General features: G+C 36.6%; 1 protein-coding gene across 1 annotated transcript in view; it reads right to left on the reverse strand.

The window, feature by feature from the left end:
* LOC128012160 (synaptotagmin-6-like) overlaps window positions 1-17,868 on the reverse strand; it is a 40,343-nt gene extending 22,475 nt beyond the window's left edge. Inside the window, exon 1 of the mRNA XM_052595214.1 lies at window positions 17,712-17,868. Within this exon, the coding sequence (XP_052451174.1) occupies window positions 17,712-17,868 (157 nt within the window). The remainder of the gene's footprint in view (window positions 1-17,711) is intronic.
* Between the last annotated feature and the right edge of the window lie 951 nt (window positions 17,869-18,819).

An 18,819-nucleotide genomic window follows, 5' to 3' on the forward strand; every position in this document is an offset into this window, starting at 1 on the left:
TCTTATTAGGGGGAAATTGTGACCTAATGGTTAGAGATTCGGATGCGTAATCCAAAGGTTGTGAGTTCGAGCCTCGGGCTGGCAGGAATTTGTAGGTGGGAGTGAATGTACAGCACTCTCCACCCTTAATACCACGACTGAGGTGCCCTTGAGCAAGGCACCGAACCCCCAACTGCTCCCTGGGCGCCGCATCATAAATGGCTGCCCACTGCTCCGGGTGTTCACAGTGTGTGTGTGTGTGTGTGTTTGTGTGCACTTTGGATGGGTTAAATGCAGAGCATGAATTCCAAGTATGAGTCACCATACTTTTTCAAATCACTTTCACTTTTTTCACTTTTTGTCCTCAGAGTGAAGGATTAATCTGCAGAATCAGTATCCAACATACTATTTTGGATACTATTTAATATTTGAATTAAACATGCATATAATTGTACACTACTATTATACATATTGTATGCTATTAAAGTCATTTTTAAAATTAAGAATAAACTACATTTGTGGTATTTTCATACTTACCTTTTCAAATCTATTCTATGGAAGAGTTCAGTGTTACTAAATGGCACAAAAGTAACATTTTGTTGGTGCGGTTTAAAATTTGAGTCACTTTTCCATATAATAGTGTGTTGCAATACTGATAGCAGACAGTTTCTTTGCCTGTGCATTTCAGAAAAAACTGAGACGTACTGCAGGAAATGCCATATTGGCTCAACAAACAATTATTTTGTTTTTTCTTTAACAAAAATTACAATTACACGTATGTGACACTCGACAGTTGACTGAGTTTGTTATGCTTATTTTAAGCGCAGTGGATTCAGGTGTGCCAATTATCTGTGTGGCCTGGCAATAAAAGAGCTGCTGTCTGTCCCCGCAACCCACTGCAGCATTTACAGTCTCCTTAATAACTGAACCCATCACACATATCCTCGTATTACACATATCCTGGACTTTAATTATTTCTATAAGGAGTGATATATGCTTAATTTATAGATCTTTAATGGTGGGCAAAAACACATCCCAGAAATAATGGTGACAGGTGCCTTTGGAAAGACACCAGTAGCGTTATATGAGCACGGGGAGATTTATATGACATGGAAAACATGATAAAGTTTTGTAGGATTTGGCCCACGCATCTCCTGCCGTTTTATAGTTGCTTTCATCTGAACACATATCATAATAAATTCAGAAGGGTTTAATTTCTTAGCTGTAAAATTAGATTAGACTCATTTAATGTTTCACTTCTTTTTACTACAGCTGGCATTAAAATGGTAAGCCCCGTCTGTCCATTGGGAAAAAAAGCCTATTATGTCTGATTTTCTCTTGACACGTTATTGCTGAAATGAGTCATGATTCTGTCAGCCTGATCTTGTGAAAGTTGCTGTTTTATAAAAATATGGAACATGGCTAGATGCTTTCGTTTAGCATTTGATTGAATCCCAGAGAAAATGTGTGTGAACTAAATTGAAAAGCCAACCTATTGTGTTTAGCCATTAATATCATGTGTCAGGCGGGCCTCTTGGCACAAATAGATATTTCTTATGTAAGCAAAAAAAATCACAAAAGAGAAACATTAAGCTTTAAAATTATAAAATAATAGTAGATGTTGAATGTTTGAACTGCATAATGATTAGTGCTGCTTGGAAGTTCATTTGTTGCTTTTAGTCAACATAAATAATCACTGAAAAAAATAAATAATATAAAATATGATATATATATATATATATATATATATATATATATATATATATATATATATATATATATATATATATATATATATATATATATATATATATATATATATACATATACACACACACACACACACACACATCTAAAGACACTGGAGTGTCTGTAGAAGGTAATATAAGAGCTTTTCACATCCTTTCTTGTCAAAACTGTCTATGTGCATTACTCACAACCAAGCAACCTCAGGCCTGCACTGGATCAGGGCTTATTTGAAGGTCAGGCAGACAGTTGTTCAGATATAAACCTTTGTAAATAACATTAATGCTTTTTGTAAATTGCTGACTAATCATTTGCCTTGATAGCTCAGGGCTTTGGTTCCTTCTGGCCTTTGGCCTGTGACATGAAATAAACATCATGTCAGCACTAGAGAGAGTAATGCATCACTTCACTGATCCTTGACTTAACAGTGGCATGACAGCGGGAGTCACGAGGCTGTTGGGTGAAACATCACACTGCATTAGGACAGATGAGGAGTGCGTGGGGAGTCTATTTTGCACATTTTCAATGTAGAATAGAACAGATGGGAAAAATGTATATTACAGCTAATGGAACAAAACTGGGTCCAAGTTTAAAGGCATATGTAATCCCCCCCTTATTTCTGCCACTATTTGTTCACGTGGATGCTGTTCTTGTTTCTGTGAAACACAAGTGTAAATAATTCTTCACACTGTAGATCATTTCAATATAACAACAGACTGGATTGATGTTACATTGGATTACAAGACACTCGAGAATTAATGACATTGATATTATTGATGTGCCGCTGTATTACATTTTGCAGAGTTGGAAAGTAAATAAATGTAAAAATATAACTATTTTCCAATAGATTTCCAGTAACAATCTACTACCAATTAGTATTCGCATTGTAGTAGTAGTAGCATTGTAATGCAACCAAATACTATCACTATTTGTAATGTCTGGGCTGAGGGAATAAATAAAAAGTCACTTACCTAAATATGTCGAAAATTCTGGTTCCTTTTAGTTAATCGCTTCATCCTAAATGGCCATTTTACTCACATGTAGCATAATTCTGCTTCATTGAATCAGACAGGTAATTTAATTGAACAGTTTAACAAAAAAGATTCACCAGTGTATGTTATTGACCAGTGTTACTAAATGAAAACTATTAATAGTTTACAATAAGGTTCATTAACTAATGTTAATTAATGCATTAACTAATATTAATGAGCGATACATTTGTTACAGTGTGAATTAATGTTTGTTAATGTTAATGAAACTGTTCGTTGTAAGTTCATGTTAGCTCAGGTCCATTAATAAATTTAGATTTTAATAATGAATTAGTAAATGTTCATGTAAACAAATGGAACCTTATCATAAAGTGTTCTCAGATCACCAAATCCTCTCAGGTTATTGCGTAAAAGGCTTAAATAAATATAAATATTACATGAAAAACTTAACTTTAAATACTGAAATCATTAAAACTAAATACAATAAAGATAAATAGAACTATAACAAAATCCATGAAAATTACAAAAGCACATAACTAATTAATTAAAACAAACTAAATGAAAGCTTAAAATATAAAAACAAACTCATCCAGAACATTTATAAATATAGTTATTGTAACATTTTTGGCATGGTTATTAAATTAATATGTTTTTGTTGTATCTAAACTTACTTGATTTATTTGAAAAATGTCACCCTAATATATATATATATATATATATATATATATATATATATATAAAAACTTTTAGGAAGAAAAAACTTCTTAAGCATGTTATGGTTTTGCAACATTTTTGGGGGTGAACTATCCCTTCAGAAACAAGCACTGCTCTCACCACTTTCTGTGTAACATTCTTTATTTACCTCAACACATTAAAGATTGATTTGCTGATCCTGGTCAACTGTGAAGAAACATGTTTTCTGGCCACAGGATGTTCTCCACATAGGAGATAGTTTTACAGAACCTGCTCAAGCTGAAGTGTTTAGGCTTGACAAGTGTCCTTAGTGTTGCCTGAGGGAGAATTTCCCATTAAAATAACATGAGGAACTAATGCTGTATGGGTAAATTATTGACAGAACACACTACAAACTACTTTCGCACACAAAGGGATACATAGAGCTCTCTGTGTATGTGTATGTGACCATCATAAAAATGAGATCCATTCAAGTAAAACAGCCAAACAGCTGCCCTCCTAATCTCACAGAAGCACAATATCTGCATCTCTGTTTATGTTGTAGTAGCCTGAATTATGTCATTTTCAATAATTTTCCACTCAAAAATGTAGACTTGGCCCGATCCAGAGTAACACCCCTGGGGAAGAACGCCACTGTGTTTTACAGTCATAAGACAGACTGCTCCTTTTACTGGTTCTCTAGGGATCTCTCTCTCTCTCACACACACACACACACACACACATTCGAAGCACATCTCACACCTCGGCACTCACATTTGCCACCTGCCAGTACAGACTTTACAAGTTACAAAATCCATAGTGTCTCACTTGGTTCACACATCCAGCTGTTACATGGGAATTCTTTACAGTTTTGTTTGTCAGTGACATTTGTGGAGCCCTAAAGCGTCCTGCAGGGCCAGAACCGTTGGGTAACCTCTCTCTTGACACCGTCAGCTCATGTGTAATGTCCTGCTTACAAGAAGTCAGATACAATGACACTCAGCAACAGCAAACAAATCTATGTACATCAAGTACAATAAAGAATTTGTGACATGGTAAGTTTTTTTTTTCATAATAAACAATATTTACTTAGCATCTACATGAAAAAATACAGATCATTGCAATATGCTAATCTGATCTACAACACCTAGAGTAGAATATATATTAGCATTCCAATTCCTCTCAATGGTATTTACATTTATTTATGGACACAATTGTTTTTGTGCCATAAATGTCATGTGACTAATCACTCTCTAGAGCTGCAGGAAAAATGATGTCATTACACCACTAATGGTACAACAACAATCACAAACCCTTTTCTGGTAACTACCCTGAGCTGTAATGCGAAAGACAATACAGTCCATTTCACTCTTTAAGGGGGTCGTTTATGCTCACATCATTCCAAACTACTTCCTATCTTCAGCAGAACATCAAAGATGACAGTTTGAAGAATGGTTTTGTTGAAGAACAGTTTTGACATTTTGCAATGATGTGTACAATAATTGCAATGGTTCTAAACTTTCCTAGCACTCTTTATCACTGAAAATGTATTTTTTTAATTAAATGCATCAAACTTATTATACAGTATATTAGTCCTGGGCAGTTTGACATAAAAGGTGTTTTTTTTTATAAGGACTCTGGCAGTCTGGCATGATTCTTGGTGGTTATATGAATCAGAATGCATTACATTAAATGTAATTATGATCCAAACAAACATGCTACATACAGTTTTTGATGTAAATTAGATTAGTATCATTTAAAAATTTAAAGCAAAAATAGAAAGATGTGATTTTAGCTTTGTGAAATTATGCTACATAAAACATATCTGCACCGATCCGGCATTTCCTTTGTTACAGCTAAAAACAAAGCAGCGAGGTGCTTATTAACAGTTCTTTAATGTGCATTATACAGAGGTAAGATGAAAAGAAAATACCAACTAAACTTTTCTGAAGACAGTCAGCTCCCTTCAGAGATACATTTATATAAACCTCCACCCCATTTTAGTATTTAGGATTTTCCTCCAACATTTTCCACATCGAGAATAGTGATCTTGCTCTGCTTGCTACATATTTTCTTCTATTTGCGTTAATCTGCAGTATCTCTGGCTTCTGTTAATGGATGTTTACAGTTAATTTATTTGCCAAGTTAAAAAAAATTGTTGTGTTATTAATAGTTCTCAAGATCCTCAAACCACTAGTGAGAGGTGTATTCAACAAGGATCTCCTCTCAGTTCACAACGCTGTTGTTTTTAAAAAAGTTAATACCATGTTCATAATTCAAACCGGTTTACCAGTATATCACCTAGCACTATTTGTCATAATTTTTGTTATGAAATGATAAACAAATACAAGTTCAGAAAGACATGAAGGGTCGGTAAAAAATTCAAAACATTTCATTTTTGGATGAACTATTGTTTTAAGAGCATTACAAAATATACTGGCTTTGATGAAACATCTACTATATTATACTGAAATATAAGCCAAATTTATATTAGTTACAAAAAAAAAAACAACAGTGTGTAATTACATCATATAGTCTACCAGTAGGGGCTAATGTGGACATGTTAACTAGCATCCTTTCTTCTATTTTAATTTTCTGGGGCCGCATATGTTCTGTCTGAAAAATCTTTCAGACATATTATGAATAAGCCTTTGGAGAAAAACTGAAATTGAAGACGGGGATAGAAAGTGAAAAACACAGTAAAAGAGATGCAGAAACATAAAAAAACCCCTGTAGTCAGGCTAATCAACCCCCATCATGTCAGCAAAGTGTGTTAATCTGCACATGATCTGCCCTGCGATCACTAAGCATCTCCAAACACTGCAGCAATAAGATGGTCTTCAAACTGACAACATGAAACAAGTGACACCGTAGACATGCACAGCATTACAAACACAGAATAGATCCATGAGGCGCAAATCCACACTTTTCCACCATCAGCAGCTAAAACGCCTTCTTCTCCATGCATAATGCAACACTACTGATTTCTGATAGTGCTGTATGTTTGGGAGGCGATAGAGCCAAAGTTTGCTCACTCTGACTGCACTGCTGCACTGGCAGAGCAGGACTCTCTCTCTGTGGAACGAGGGTGTGCCAGTGCCAGTGCTGTGCTTCACAGATGGACTGACATATTTATGAGGGGTTTCCAGCAGGGTGAGACACTGAGAATTGCCCCCAGTTGAGTTATACCTAACCTGACATCTACCCAATGCACTGTTCTTGAACTCAATGCGCTGCTAGGATCCCTGTGCAGCAGGTAAGACAGTATCGCTGATGGGGGGCTATGTACCCTGCAGCCATGATTGCTCACTTAACACACACACGCAAACAAACACACAAAGTGATAGAGGATCACAGATGCTGTTACGCCTCGCTGAGCACAATTCACCTGCCAGATTACAAGATCAGTACGTACTCTGCCGGCAGATGGAAAGAACTCATAAAAGACAGAAAACAACAACAAAAATGCACACAAAGGACGTGGTGTGGGCAGAAACCCCTTTGATTGAATATTTACAAAGGCTTCTGAAAGGGCAAGGGATAAAAACAAAAAACCTACAGTGCCACTCAGTCATCGTCTGCTTTCAAAGTGTTCGAGTTCAACCTGAGAGGTAAAATAAAAGCGATAAAGAGCGCACGAGCAACTGCATCCCCCCTTTGAAGTGATGGACGCTGCTACACGTGCACACACACATAGTAAATGCGCACATTGATACACCTGCTGGAAAATCCATTTGAAGTGTGTAAGCTAGTCTTTAGATAGTCTAAACAGGTTGACCAGTCACCAAGCTTATCTACTGACCACCTTGAGCTATTTTCTAGTTGTTGTTTAAGATCTTAAGAACCAGCTTAGACCAGGTAAAATCCACCTTAGAAGCATTTTAAGGTAGATTTAGCTCGCACAATCTGAATTTTCCAGCAGGAACTACTTCAGACAGTTTTAAAATCAAAGCAGCACGTGTACAGGAAGCCTCTTTGTTTCAGGATGCTCATACAACCTGTTTCTCCCTTGATGCACAAACCATTCACAAGCTGTTCAAACAAATGCAAACTACTCTAAAAAGGTCCAACATTTTTGTACTCACCGATACTTGAGTCTTCCTTCTCTCACTTTGCCTCTCCCTCTCCTCCTGTGATGCTTACGCTCGGCAGCGTTCAGGCAGAATGAGCCTCCACCGTGCTTAAGAACCCCGTTTCTATGGCAGTCAGAGCAAGCCAGTCAGCAAGATACAGCGAAATGCTGGGGGCAGATCCCTCACTGAGCTCTACGCACACTTACAAATAATCCACACTCCCATAATCCCAGTGGTGTTGCACCTCATGGCGCAAATACACAACACGCAGGGCACAGACCTCTGTGTCATGGGGGCAGAGCTAGATGTTAAACACCAGAGAAACAGCTAACAAGCAGCGGTGCTGTATAAGTTTGGTGCATGCATATTAATGAGGCAGCCTCATGAATATCAAACATATTTAGTGAATGCAGGAGATCAAATGAGTTTAGGATATGTCAATGGATGAAAAGCAATGATTATGCAGTTTGGATTGATTAAAGAGAGCCGTGACAGCTGCAAAGACGGATGGACTGAGAACATGTGTGAGACACACCACCTTTTAATATTCCAATGGTTGTATTTCACCCCAGCCTCAGGCTGCTGCGTCCACAGTGGGGTCTGAACCACACTGCAGCACTATCTTCCCCCGAGCTGGAGAGATAGCGGTTCCCCCCTGCCTCGCTCCATCTAGATTACCATCACCCTATCCGCTGCATTCAGCAGAGCACTGAGTCAATGAGGAGAGCAGTCAGACCCCGGGACCACCTTCCTCCTGCTGCTATCTTCTGCACCAGGGTGCACCTCGTGTTTCTCAAACTGGAACCATAACAGCAGCCCTAAAGAACGAGAGCTATTTTGATTCACATAATGTATGCAAGGCTACACAAGAGCCCCTGAGTGAATTCAGCAGCGCTGTGGTGTAAAATTGCATTTTCATTTAGTTTTTTTGCAATTACCAAATTGATTTTCCTTAATTCGTAGCTCAATTTAGAGAGGAAAAAGGTGTCTGCTTAGACTAAAAGAATTGTTAATGTGAAATCAGGGCATGTCCTCAGTTTTATCTAAAAAGGGAGTTCAGCCAAACATGGGAATGACTCTCATTATTTTCTCACCCTTGTGTCACTCAATACCCACTTCTTTTCCTTTCTCCAGTGGATCATAGAAAACGGCATCTTGAAGGTCTAACAGACCACTTTTATGGAGTATTTGGAATTTTTGGAACTTAAATGCTTTATTGAATGAAAAGGATAGTTCAGCCAAACATTGAAATGACTCTCATTTTCTCATCCTTGTGTCTTTCAAAACCTACTTGATTTATAAGTTTAAAAAGACACTTTTATGGTGCCTTTATGACTTTAGGGTATGTCCTCCATTTCTTGCCTCTGTGTCATTCAAAACCCACTTGATTTACTTCTGTGGAACATAGAAAATATGTGTAATGGGCCACTTTTATGATGCCTTTTTGAAACCTAAAATGTTTGCATGGAAATCACGTTGTAGCACCACTATATTTCACATTCTGTGCTGCACTGAAGAAATCAAATCAAATTCATTTGGAATGACATGAACGCAAGTAAATGATGACAGAATTGTAATTATTTTTGGCAAGTGAAAAATTACATGAATGCTGAATTACTAATTCTTCTTCCTGTTACCACTTATCAAATGCAGTATATGGAAGGAAATCACTATGAGAGACCATATGGAAAATTCTAGAAAAGGTCACAAAAGTGTATATCTAATAGACAGCGATTTGTCGCAACATTTCATCTTATTTTGTGATATTATACATATATGCAAAGGCTGACACTGTGGGCAATTTCACTGACAAGTCAAGCTTTTTGCACTAGAAAGCCTCATTTATTTACACATGCCAGGAAGTTGTATTTTCAAGACAAATGAGATGGTTTCTGAGTGTCAATAAAGAACACATCAGAATTTTTCATTTTTGACAATAAAGTTCCCGCTTGAGAGGTTCAGCTTTTAAAGCACCTCCAGGGGAAATATATGGTGCCTGCATCCACAATGCGAGGAAGTTGCATTCTGAAAGCTCACAAGCCGAGGCTTCAGGGTCAGGCATCACCGGACATGCCATTCATCTTTCTAATGAGCCATATATCTATACCTCAGGTCATCTTTGGCAGCAAGCATGACACAGATCTGACAGCACCTGGAAGCCTGCTGGGAGATTCTGGGCGAGTGGTTCAAAGCTAAAGAGGCTCGGGATTGAACCTGCATGCTTTAGAGACTCAGCATGTTGAAAAGTAAAATCAAAATCCTCTTGGCTATTTTCAGATGTTCTGGGAGTGCTTTAAGATCCGTCGAAATCCACCAATCCTTTAATAAAGCACATCTGGACTGGGACTCACACTTAAAAGGAGGAGAAAAGGTTAAGGAAGGACTTGTGAAAAAATTATCTGAAAAGGGTACTGTGGGGGAAAAATAAAATGGGGGAAAGGTGTTTTATATATGACAACCTACAGTACATGAGCTGATCAAAGCTATTATGTCTCTGGGAATTTGCGTCACTGGGTTTCAGACATGACTGTCTGCAAGCACATTCATGAGCCAATGACTTTCACTGGCAATTCAATTAATTTCACAGCAAATAAACAACCAAATTAAAGCTCTAATGTGAAAGCACAGTCATTTCACAGAGCTCTATTTCCCTGTTTACCCTGATCAAACAAAGCCAGGCAGTTTGGCTCTTACAAAGAAAGCAAGAACGAGAGAGGAACAGAGATGCATTGAAACGCAGCTGACTGAAAAATGACACTGTGGACAATGCATAATCCACTGAATCTTAGCTATTGAATGAAATCCCCAAATCCTGCTGATTCCAAATGGCACGGAGACTAAAATGAGGCTAGTCTTTGACAGTAATCTTACTTTTCTTTTCACAGTTTCTCTATATTTGGTAACTTAAGACATCACAGTCATCATATTGACTCAGTTTCCGCCAGTGCAGCAGGTTCCCAGCTAGAAGTGGTCTGCAGTGTTTTTTGTTCTCTTGAATTCTTGAGAGAGTACAGTGGTCAGCAGAAATCTTTCATATTGTTCAGCTAATCTACACTAGCTTCTCTGGATTGATCTCCTATCATTCAATGTCTTTGGAGTTACTGGCCTCAGGCAGTCACAGTCCTATTTACCTATCACTAATTACAACAGCTTCTCAGGACAGAAAAACGGGGACATGCCAGTCTAAATTCCTAAAGTCTCCAAAGATTTCACTGTGGAGTAATAATATTTACCTTAAGATTTGACTTAATACACAATATAATGCATAACAGAACTACAGTATTCCATATTGAGAAATAAAGTTTCAGTTACAATAAATTAAGTTGCAATAATAAAATAAAATAAAAATAGTTTTAATGGTGAGATATTTGCATTTAGAAGAAATGTGGCCACAATTGTGAGATATGACATTGCAGTTGTATGTATGAATGTGCAGTTATGACAAATAAGGTGTTAAGATAAAGATACACTTGCTAAAATAACAAACTGAGTCACAATTGGAAGATATAAAGACACAATTACTAAAAATGAAAGTGAAAACAACTGTAAGCCAAATTTGCAATTATAAGATATAAAGTCATAACTACGATAAATAAAGTAGCATAGCAAGACACAGTTATGACAAAAAAGTCACAGTTGTGATATTTAAAGACTTAATTACTAAACAAATAAGGTTGTATCTGTGCGATAAACTCATATTTTCAGATACGAAGCCACGATTGCAAAATTAAAGTCACAATTGAGATATAAAGTCTCAATTCTTAGTTATAAAATCACAATTGTAAGATGTGAAGTCTCAATTATGATAAATAGAAGTCACACTTAATTTATTTATTTGGTTATTTTACTTTGAGGCAGAAATGGGATTCCATAAATAGTTAGAACAGATACTGCTGATGAAAAAAAGCAAGTTTTCCTCAGGTGACAGGTATAACTGAGATCTCATCTTGTTTTAAAGACACCGTTCATTTTAGACATTCATATCAGATCGTCGGAGCAACATGTTCCCTCTCTCAAGTCACCTATGACTCCTCGTGACTGTTTAACATGCAGTATGTGTCTCATATCCTGACCCTTTACTCGCCCCCTCCAGCACCTGTTTTAATGGTTACTGCATTCATTCCACATTTTTCCATGTACATCACACATTTTCTAATTACATTACATCTAACTCGCCCCCCAACTCACAAATGCATTTTTTACGAGATGGGCCTGTGGTTTGGTGACGAGTGCACTCTAAACTCAATTCAATCCACAATGTCATTACAAGAGTGCTTGTGTGGAGAGATAACGGTTTTCTTTTGCAGCGCTGTCTATTGTTCGGCTGCACAATATAACTGTTTTGAAGTTTAATGAACTGAAATGGCTCAGTGCGTAAACAGATGAGTGGAGTAGGCTTCAGACATTGTGCTGTCACTGAACGAGAGGCTTGTTTTTCACATACGGTTTAGAAACATTAAAGCAGCAGAAGGCCAATGAAGAACATGTCACTGACATCACAGGAAAACATGCACTCTTATGTTGTTCGTAATTTCACGCCTCGCGTGATTATGTCACAGTGAAAGACAGTCATCTGAGAGAAAATGGGTTATTATTTGGATACTGGATTTGCATGTTGGAATTTCAAGATTTGACCTAAAAGGTCACCAACTTTCATGCATGATTAAAAGCAGTCATGATTGTCTTATAAAGGCCAGAGAGCATGAAATCATAATATATGGTACAAAAAGGTGAAGATTATGCTGCTAGGAGAGTTTATCAACAAATCAAGCTCCTTTGTAAATGCAGCTCTAAAATATACAATTGACTTTGCATTAATCAAATCAAATAAGCCTGTCTTGGCAAATTTCCACTCGCATGCCTTTTGATCCTTTCATACATTTTCAATTACTGTCTGATTGCCTCAGTCAGTAAAAGACTGTTTATGTAGCCACAAGCAATTTTTTTCTGATTTGAAATTTAAAGATGGCATGAAGTTGCTTGATGAGTACAGTTTTCTCTCATACTGAAACTGTAAGTCTAGGTGAAACATACTGAAGGGCTTGTCTTTAAAAAATATATATTATAAATTAATAGCCAGTATGTTTTAGTTATGTCATAGCCATAAATCATTATACTTTCTTATCAGTTGCACATGGAATTGGAGGTGGGACATTTTTTATTAAGTATTTAATTGAACAAAAATCTGTGTAGTTCAGGATGAGTCATCAATACAGTTGTTTTCATTTTCCTAGGACTAAGACTGAGAATTTTAAATATGTATATCTACTACAATGTTATTTATTACTTAAATATTGTAATACTTTGTATTTATAAATATTTATATTTCATATATTATTTGTTATTTATTTATATTAGTAATACTTATTTCTGTTAGTTGGCAGTTATAATTTTTGTTTAGTTAATATAAAATGAAGTTCAATGTAAAAATGTGGCAGATTTAGTCAGGGTGTCAAATTTTTCTCTGTTGTTCCAAAAAAAAAAAAAAAAAAAAAAAAAAATACATATTTGAAAAAAAAGTGTGCTGTAAAACAATTTTTTCATAAATGTAATTTAATGCATTAAAAACAAATGCATGTATATGCATATATATATATACACATATATATATATATATATATATATATATATATATATATATATACACATACATAAATATACACAGCACACATGTATTATGTAAACAAAAACTTTTATTTTGGATGTGATCAAATGCGATTTATTATTTGACAGCACAAAAATAAAAAAATAAATCAATACTTATAAACAATTTTTAAAATTAAAACCCCAATATGTTCACAATTTTGTTTTGACAGCAACCATAATTTTTTATAGACAGCAAATTCATTTTTTTTACTGTTTAAGTTTTTCATCTAGTATTTATTTTGGTTCATCTTTATTTCAATTATCAAAAGCAATTTTTAATAATTTTAGCTTTTAATAGTTAATAGTTTAGCTAGTAACAGTAACACTGATCTACTGGAAGTGAAATTTTTTAAGTAAAAATACAAGCATCTTGATGTCCTTAAAGCAAAGGGGCATGGATTAAAATTCATTTTATGAGGTTAGACCAGGGGTGCCCAAACTCGGTCCTGAAGGGTCTGTGTCGTGCAGAGTTTAGAGCCAACCCGAATTAGACACACCTGAACCAGCTAATCCAGCTCTTACTAGGCATACTAGAAACCTCCAGGCAGGTGTGTTGAGACAGGCTGGAGCTAAACTCTGCAGGACCGAGTTTGGGCACCCCTGGGTTAGACAATAACAAACCATACATGCAAAGTAAAAAAACCCGAAACAAACAACAACAACAACAACAACAAATGAATTCATTCTTGTACAAGATAATTAACACATGATCTTTTGTCTTTTTGTTGCTGATGTACCGTGATGGCATGCTTCTGCTTGTTCACATTATACCCATAATGTCGGCCCCTACTGTGATGGGCATAACTGCAGGGGGTTCAAGATAACACTTAACAAGAAAACACAGCTTCTTCAACTGAGCGGGTTGCAGGAAACAGGGAAGATAATGTCTGTAAAGCTTTGTCATTGTTGGAGCAGATGCTCTTGCTGCACCGTAACACCCAGACTGTCTGTTAACACAGCATGACACAGAACGAGAGCAAGAGTTTGCTGCCAAACATACCTCATTTGCATTACACTGACAAGGAAGATATTGCATGCCATATAATGTATTTGCAATGATTGATTGGCTCTATACAACCCAATGAATAATAAGTACACAAAACTGATTCGTCAACACACAGCAGACACAACAGCATTTATGTTTTATTTATTTTTTCCTTTTTATTCGAAACATTCCCAAACTCATTGACTGAATTATCATGAAATATCTTGATTATCACCTTTGCAGATTATGTTGATCTATAGTGGGTGATGGTCAAAGTAACCTAATAATTGAATCTATTGACTATGCATAAAAACCTGGCTATATATATATATATATGGTAGAGCATTGCATTAGCAGTGCAAGGTTGTGGGTTCGATTCCCAGGGAACATGTTAAGTAAAAACTGTTAGCCTGAAGGCACTGTAAGTCGCTTTAAATAAAATCGTCTGCTAAATGCATAAATTTAATTACATTTTTTAATTTAAAGCGTGCATTGAATGTGCACTCCAGAATCTCGGGAAAGTAGTAGGTCATATATACCTTTCATTTCATTGTTTTATGAATATGAATTCAGACATAATATTTTCTAGCATACTATCTTTCTACACTATACAGTTTGAAAGCAGGCATAATCTGACACAGTGAGTTCATGTGGCCAAAATGAAGCTTGACATTATTGAAAATGCTTAACTAAGGATTATATACCGTAAAGGTCAAACTGTTTTAAGGATTTGTATAGACATGGTTTATAATATGTATCCATCAGCTGCAGCTTATATCAGACAGACTGGTTTTCACACCTCTCTCTTTTCAGACCCCAGTCCCCTCAAGATTGGGCTCCAACAACACACACAGCAACAATTACCCCAGTGTCAGAGAGACACATAATAATCATGTAAATTAGCCAGTGCTCTTGGACTTGTCGTAGCATCTATCTGCCTCGGTAAACACCAGTGCAGCAAAAGTCTATTATCTTCTCAAGCCAAAATGGCTACTGGCCAATTTGGAGGTTAAAGACTGTGCTTTCTATAAAAGACTTGATGAGACACATATGAATTATTAAAAACTCTAGAATTCTAGCAAAACTCTAAAGCACAAACAAAGAAAGTGGCTTAGATTGCACCACTGAGTTTTTTCAACACCTGCAAAGCAAAACTTTCTCCATCCTTTCAAAGAATGCAGCAGAATCTAATGAATACTCGTCTGCTACTAATGTCCTCTGCAGGGAGTCTGGCTTAATAAAGCCTTGATGGGATTGTGAAAATGAGATACAATCTAATTAGAGCTGATGTGGAAATCTGACACATCACCTGTGATCCGGCATCCATCATTTCAGTTGCATGCATATAAGGACAACTGTGAGGGCGTCAGTCTGTTTTCAGTTAAACAGCACTCCAAACTCATAAAGGTAAGCGTTGTTTTTTTCCTCTACTGTGGGTCTCATCTTTAGACATCTGTTGAATGTTAATGGGATTATGCAGGGCTTTCCATCCATCATTCACAGCCACAGTGTGTCCTGCCATCCCTGAACAGCATCTGTGCTTCAGTACCCAATCCCATGAAGGTTTTTTACGCTGGAATACATTCAAAACTAACCTGAAGCCATGTAGTATTTACATCAGTGCGCTTGGAACAGACACGCTTGGATTTGAACCACAGAAACGTGCTATTGTTTCTTCTTTTCAGTCAAAACGGTTCAAATTTTGCATCCGCCGGTGTTTGCCAGAGATTAGAAATCACAGACGCACATGTTGAATGACTCAGTCTTAGACAAGGCTTCTGACATTTGTGACACCGAAAATTGGCTTGTTTACAGAATCGCAACGATTTGGCAGCCAGCAAAAAGGCAGGAGGAAATGCTGCAAAATGATAAACAAATATAGTACAAAAACAACATTTTTGTCATTGAGACATGCAGGATTATCACCTCCTCGCACAATTATCTCACAATGTGAGATTTTCCATGTGAATTACTCCTGAGGAACGTTTCCTCCCACTTTTCAAACACAGCAAGCTGCTTGACATTTCCCTCTGAGGGAAACCAGACTCTTGGTTTTAAATCTGCTCAACAATATAAGAAAAGAGCCTCTATTCAGCTTTTATATGGCACTAGTGATTCACAGTGATGGTCCGATAACATGCCGTGGCATTTAGTGCCCCCACGGCTCAGCCATGGATGCCAGTGGTGGGCTGGAGGACCTTCGATTTGCCTTGTGAGGTTAATACAAAGTGACAAGATTTTTGTCTACATTCACTTGACACATTTCTTCCAAGCAGGGGTCTGTCAACACATCGACATGGCAGAATGACAACAACAAAACCAGCCAAAAATACCTCCAGTCTGGTTGCAAGCAAATTGATTGAACAGAGCAATATAATATAAGAGACCTTCAAAAGGCCCTTATACCTCAAATCTCTCCTCAAGTTTAAGAATTTAAATAAATAGATTTTTACTTTTCAAAAATACATGATAGAATACATTTAAATATACAATAACGTTAAAACATTTTAGATTAGAATTTAAAATATCCGTTATAATATGTTTTATTTTGATATACAATATAGTGATGCTTTAATTGTCTTTTTTTTTTTTTATTATAATTGCCGTATTCATTTAAGTGCAAAATGTTACTTTTAAAGCTTGTGTGTGTGCTTAATTTTAATGCTTAATTATAGTAAACATTAAAAGCAGCCATTTTAAATTAGCTTTAAAAGTATATGAATAAAATAATTAAATATAATTAAAGTTTGATTAAATATAAAATGATAGGATTTTAATGCAATGCTTTTTAAATATTAACAAAAAAATAATAATAAAACATGTATATTAATAAAAGATTAATAATATAATATTCTAAATAACTGGTTTCTAAAAAAAAAAAAAAAAAAAAAAAAGTAACATGGTTGCTTTTAATGCAATGCATTTAAAGAAATTATTGCCCTTTCTTCTTTAATGATTTCACAGATGTGCACATTAATTACAACTTTCCAAACCCTTTTATGTCACCGAAAATGGAATTAAATGAAATGAAATTAGATTTTTAATTTTAATTTATTAAAAAAATTGTTCTAACATATCAATGGGACCCTATAACTGAAGAAAAAATGCTGAATCTATGCCTGCTACAAAAAAAAAGGTTTCAGATACAGGCTTCCACACATGATCAAACATTTTAGTCCACATCTAACAATCCTACAACACAGTTCTGATTAAAGCATGAGCACACAGTAATTTTTCTGTCACGGTGCGCATAAGCACTGTGGCAAATCCAAACTATTTTTATCTCCTGGGGACACTGAAAATGTTTCTCCCAAAGTAATTTTCTTAAGAGTATCATCTGATAGGAATCTTTGTCTGGCAGTGCTGGCAGTCCTGGACTTAAATAATTATTCCCATTACAGCCCACACAGAAACGCAGTCAAACTGTGAGTGATGCTATCCTGAGACTAGGTCATTTTAATCTGGATACCAGCCTGGCTCTGTTTCACGGTTGCTCCTGAGCCAAAATAAAACAATTTTTGGTTTAAATGAGATTCTCATTCAAAAAAACACCATCAATAACAACATAATCCACTCTACAAGCAGCACAACCATAAGTCTAAAGAAAAGTCTGGTCATTACCCGAATCCTTGTGGTTGTACTCTTGATTGGAGATGAGAAAGAGGAACTCCTCACAGGTGTTGTGGTCCAGCTGCGGGCTGTCCTGCGTACAGAGGTCAACTATGAGAGACACAGCCTTCTGACAGATCATGTCATGCCCCTTTCCGGCAGCAGTCATGCTCCCTGACGCATCCTCGGCGTAACTGGCTCCTCCAGCGGGATCCGAACACACCCCCTCTCACCCACAGCGCCGCAGAAGCAGCCACATGAACGCAAGTTTCTCCTGCTGCTGAATCTTATTGTTCCTCAAGTGCGTGTGCAAGAATGTTTGTCACAGTTTTTGTTTGTGCATTTATGTGGGTGTATCATATAAACATGTGTGTGCACTGCTTAATGATTCACTAACGCCCCCAGGTATTCCAGAGATGGCATTTTTGCATCACATTTAATCTCAAGATCCACAGATGAAATGCAACAAATGAGTCCAGCGGCGCAGGAGGGAGGCTGTGATTATACAGCGCTGAGCATCTGCCTGCTTCAGCCCTCTTTGGATTCTGCACCCCCGCCCCACACCAATCCCTGCTCCCTGTAATGAAAAGCCTCTCATTATGACCATTGGGCTTGTTTTTCTCAGGTCGATGTGTCCCTCAGTGCCGCCTCCTCCTCTGAGCCTGTCCTCAGAGATCAGAGCCCTGTGTGCATACATGTGAGCAGAGGCTTGTGTGTGTACCATTTGTGTCTTTAAGGACACTTCTGTAGAGCGACCATGGATGATTCATTCCTCTAATTTCTGTTTTATGATGACTGTAACTATATGTGGCTGTTTGTAGTTAACTGTGTTTACATATTCACTGCCGATGTGATATATGGAGATTTTAATATATTCAGAGCACTCAGTCAACAGCCGTATTAATTTCTTGCAACTGAACTGCCAAGAGGAGAAGTTTTATTTATATAGCGCTTTTCCATAGCTGAAGGTCACTTTAACATAGTGCTACACAAGATATCTGAGAACAGAATTATGGGGTATTTTGTATCTGTAAAGAAAAACAGATAAAAAAAAAAAAAAAAAAAATATATATATATATATATTAAAACATATGCATACAGTACACACACACATTCGGAG

Source organism: Carassius gibelio, chromosome B23, assembly GCF_023724105.1.
Source record: "Carassius gibelio isolate Cgi1373 ecotype wild population from Czech Republic chromosome B23, carGib1.2-hapl.c, whole genome shotgun sequence".
Taxonomy (NCBI): domain Eukaryota; kingdom Metazoa; phylum Chordata; class Actinopteri; order Cypriniformes; family Cyprinidae; genus Carassius; species Carassius gibelio.